Genomic DNA, 3,444 nt, shown 5'->3' with positions numbered 1-3,444 from the left:
CATCATTTTGATCGGTCATTAAAATATTGTTAATGATGTAGCTGGCTGTACTCATGCAAGATCAGTGTGAGCACCGATGTTAAAAAAAAAAAAAACTATTAAAATTGCATTAAGTTCTCTTTTTATGTCAATTACTGAACTCTAACCATAAATATAACATAATTCATGTTGGGACGATTTCAGATAGAATTTGAAAGGACTATCTTCTCCTCCTATGTTGTGCAACTGCTCGCAGTCCTATCCAAATAAGAAAATTTCAAACAGAATGAAGGATGGGCCTAATGCTTCTTCCAATCAACGCCCGTGAATGTGATGATCCTAAAAAAGGCATAGAGGCAACCCCACCTTACTAAATTATCGAACACCCCTGTAGAGAGAGAGAGAGAGAGAGAGAGAGAGAGAGAGAGAGAGTAGAGAGGAGTCTCGAGTGGGCCACCGTCTGACTTCCACTAACACATTCAGACCATATAAATAAATTTAAAAGTAAGATCCGCAAACAAGACCGCACACTTGCCCATATCCCTGAACTCAATTATTCCTTATTATTATTGATTTTCTTCTGAGAAGAAAAAATAAAAAGAAGAGGTGGTGCCAGGCCTTGTACACGCATGAAACAGGAACAGGACCCACCTTCCTTTCCCTTCTTCACCTTCCTCCCCATGACCTTCTGCTAAATTCAGCAACTAATTACATGAAGCCCCCACCTAAACCAATTCATAAAAACCTGCCAAATTTAGCACCTGTTCCCATTCCCGAGGCCTGGACACCTCTTAATACAATACACTTATGATTATTCCCTCCGAAGTCCTCTACTCCATGGCCAGCCTCACATCATTCACCTTGTAGCCGTCCCAAACTTAGCCTGTCTTTGAAGGGTCCCTGCCTTTCCCTTTGCTTATCTTTACCTTTACTGGGATTTTGCTTTTCTCCCCAGAGTACTAAATGACTTGTGTTTTCTTTTCCCTTCTCTCCTAATCTACCATTTCCTACCTTGCTTTCGCTTGACAACATTCTGATTTTAGAGTGGTTTTCGCCCTTCCTCGGAACCCTAGCTTCTCTCTACCTGAAGGTTCCTCCAAAAGGAGGATGCCAGAAGTCAGCTGTGGTCTCACTGGCCACTGGGTACGTGCTCGAGATTGGAACCAGGCACAGCCCTCGGCTTCTAAGGTCTTGCTTCGGTCCCTCACCATCCTGTGACTTGTCCGAGCCCTTAACAAATCAATGCAACAATATTAGTATGCAATCACCGGTAGACAAGACGGGAATCCAACTAAATCATTTAACAAAACCTAAGAGATTTTAGTACCTGCTGGTGTTGCATGGGATGCCCATTCTTTAAGTATTGACTGCTTAATACCTGAAATTTGTAACCGATGTTAACATTGATTTGAGAGAAGTAAACCATGTTAATAAGTGAACGAGCGTAATTGGTGCGATAGACATATCCGAACGAGAAGGTATTGGGGAAGAGACTTACACCAACTTGATCGTGAAGGAACTTAATGTAGTCGATGGCCTCGTGGAGAACCGATGCGGTGTCGGTCTGAAAAGAATTATGAAACGATTCAGTTGTAAAGCGAGGAGCAATGCTTTTATGAATACTCGAAGAAAAACATTTTTAGGCATAGTCTTTAAGAAAAGAGTGATCGAAAAATCATACCTTTCCAAAAGGTGAAACAAGCTGCTGGAGTGCAGTGATTCTGTCCCCTAATTTCTCTTTCCTGACCTACGAACATGAAATCTAAAAGCTATCATACATGTTTAAAGAGAGAGGAAAAGGAAAAGATCCAACTGCCATTGATTAAGATCTTGATCGGATTGCCCTCCGTACCTTAAAGGTTGGTAATGGCGACGGAGTCTCGATTTTAGGCCTTTTGAATGCGGACTCGTTGCTGCCGCTTTTCTTCGTCGCAGAGGAACTGGAATCTCGAACTCGTTCCGAAATTGACTAAAAGGTTCCAAAATATATTGCAGAAGAAGATCCCAATGAGCTCCCAAAACAAAAACCCTAAATATCAAGAAGAAAATAACTCGAACTACATCAGCATAGCTATGATATTCACCTTCGCGGCGAGGTTACTGCAAGTGGGCTTCTGCTCAAAAGCCTGCGAGACAAATTGGGGAGGCATCGGGTGGGGAAACCCCGTTCTCACTTCACTCATGGAGGCAGCGGAGGCATTCCAAAAGGGAGTGTTGTTGGAGAACTGCAACTGATTACCGGGCTGCTGCTTTGGAGGCGAAGACTTTAGGAACTGAGGGAATTTAGCCCATGAGTGTTGCAAGGGCTCGCTCGAGCTGCCACGATATCCCATCATCGGAGATTGGTAATTCACCAACCGGTTGTCATAAATGGACTGTTGCGGTTTGGCATCAGGCTCGAGCAGGCCTTGTAGCATCATAGAAGAACATCCATAGGAGGCCGGAACAAGGGGGTAGCTACTAACACCGGCAACACTGGACTCTTCACCGGAGCCAAGATGTTGCTGCTCTAATAAGTAAGATTGATTCATGTCCTTGAATAAGTTTGTCGAGGGATCTTCGGTAACTGCATGGACTTGATTGGATTCCATCGATGGGTCTTGCCGAAAATAAGGCCTTGAGCTTAGATCCTCTTGGAGCACGGCATGAAAACTGGTCTCAGCTCTTCCACTACTCCTACTGCATCAATTTATATTGCATAATTAAATGAATCAAAAGGTTCTATTTGCATCGAGTGGAGAGTAAATATAAGAGAACTTATAACAAGAAGAACGAGAAGAAGAAGAAGAAGAAGCACTAACAGTAGGGCTTGTGTCCAATCAATCGACGGAGTTGAGAGGCTGAAACCGGGCATTTGCAAGGTAGAATCAATCACGGAGGGGCCGACGTCGGAGGGCGGGAGCATGTGGGTGTCTTGGAAACTGACAGAGCTACCGGAGACGGAGCCGACCGACTCTTCACCGGATCGGGCCTTGGGTTCCGCCAGCTCGGCAGTTGCCCAGCTGAAGCCCCCACCACCCATGTCGGGGATCGCAGCTGAACCCGAGACCGAGGCCTGGCCGTCGAAGCCATCGCTTCTTGCAAGGTTCCACCAGCTCCCACCACTGCATATCCCTGACTGGAACTCATCTGCCATGGTGTCTCTCTCTCTCTCTCGCTCGCTCTCTCTCTCTGTGTGTCTTCTGTTCTCTTCTCCGCTCTTCTATTCTCTTCCGTTGGCTTGGTATGTTAACTTGGAGCTTTGGCTTCTGACGGAATGGAAAGGACGGGGGAACTGGGAGCTCGCTTTATATAACCCCCTTGGGGGCTATCCAGGTTTGGGCAGGGTTGGGAAGCGTTTGACCAATAGAAGGGAACGGTGAGGAGACGGTAGGCTTACATTTTTTTTTTGCCCGTTCACTACTTGGTTATTATTTCATTTTTTCTCTTTTTAAAAAAATGGAATACTCTAATTTCATGCGAGGG

The 3,444-nt window shown here is 45.1% G+C and overlaps 1 protein-coding gene across 1 annotated transcript; it reads right to left on the bottom strand.

The window, feature by feature from the left end:
- Positions 1-517: 517 nt before the first annotated feature.
- On the bottom strand, positions 518-3,224 carry LOC103707209 (transcription factor bHLH123-like). Its single transcript, XM_008791613.4, has 7 exons — positions 2,781-3,224; positions 2,064-2,658; positions 1,832-1,948; positions 1,661-1,726; positions 1,478-1,543; positions 1,307-1,357; positions 518-1,209 (listed from the first exon to the last, which is right to left on the bottom strand). Exons 1-7 carry the CDS (start codon positions 3,113-3,115, stop codon positions 1,060-1,062), a joined length of 1,380 nt encoding a protein of 459 aa, XP_008789835.1. The 5' UTR covers positions 3,116-3,224; the 3' UTR covers positions 518-1,059.
- Positions 3,225-3,444: the final 220 nt, after the last annotated feature.

This window comes from Phoenix dactylifera, chromosome 4, assembly GCF_009389715.1.
Source record: "Phoenix dactylifera cultivar Barhee BC4 chromosome 4, palm_55x_up_171113_PBpolish2nd_filt_p, whole genome shotgun sequence".
Classification (NCBI taxonomy): Eukaryota; Viridiplantae; Streptophyta; class Magnoliopsida; order Arecales; family Arecaceae; genus Phoenix; species Phoenix dactylifera.
Note: the sequence above shows the minus strand (reverse complement) of the source record. Positions and strands in the feature narration are given on the sequence as shown.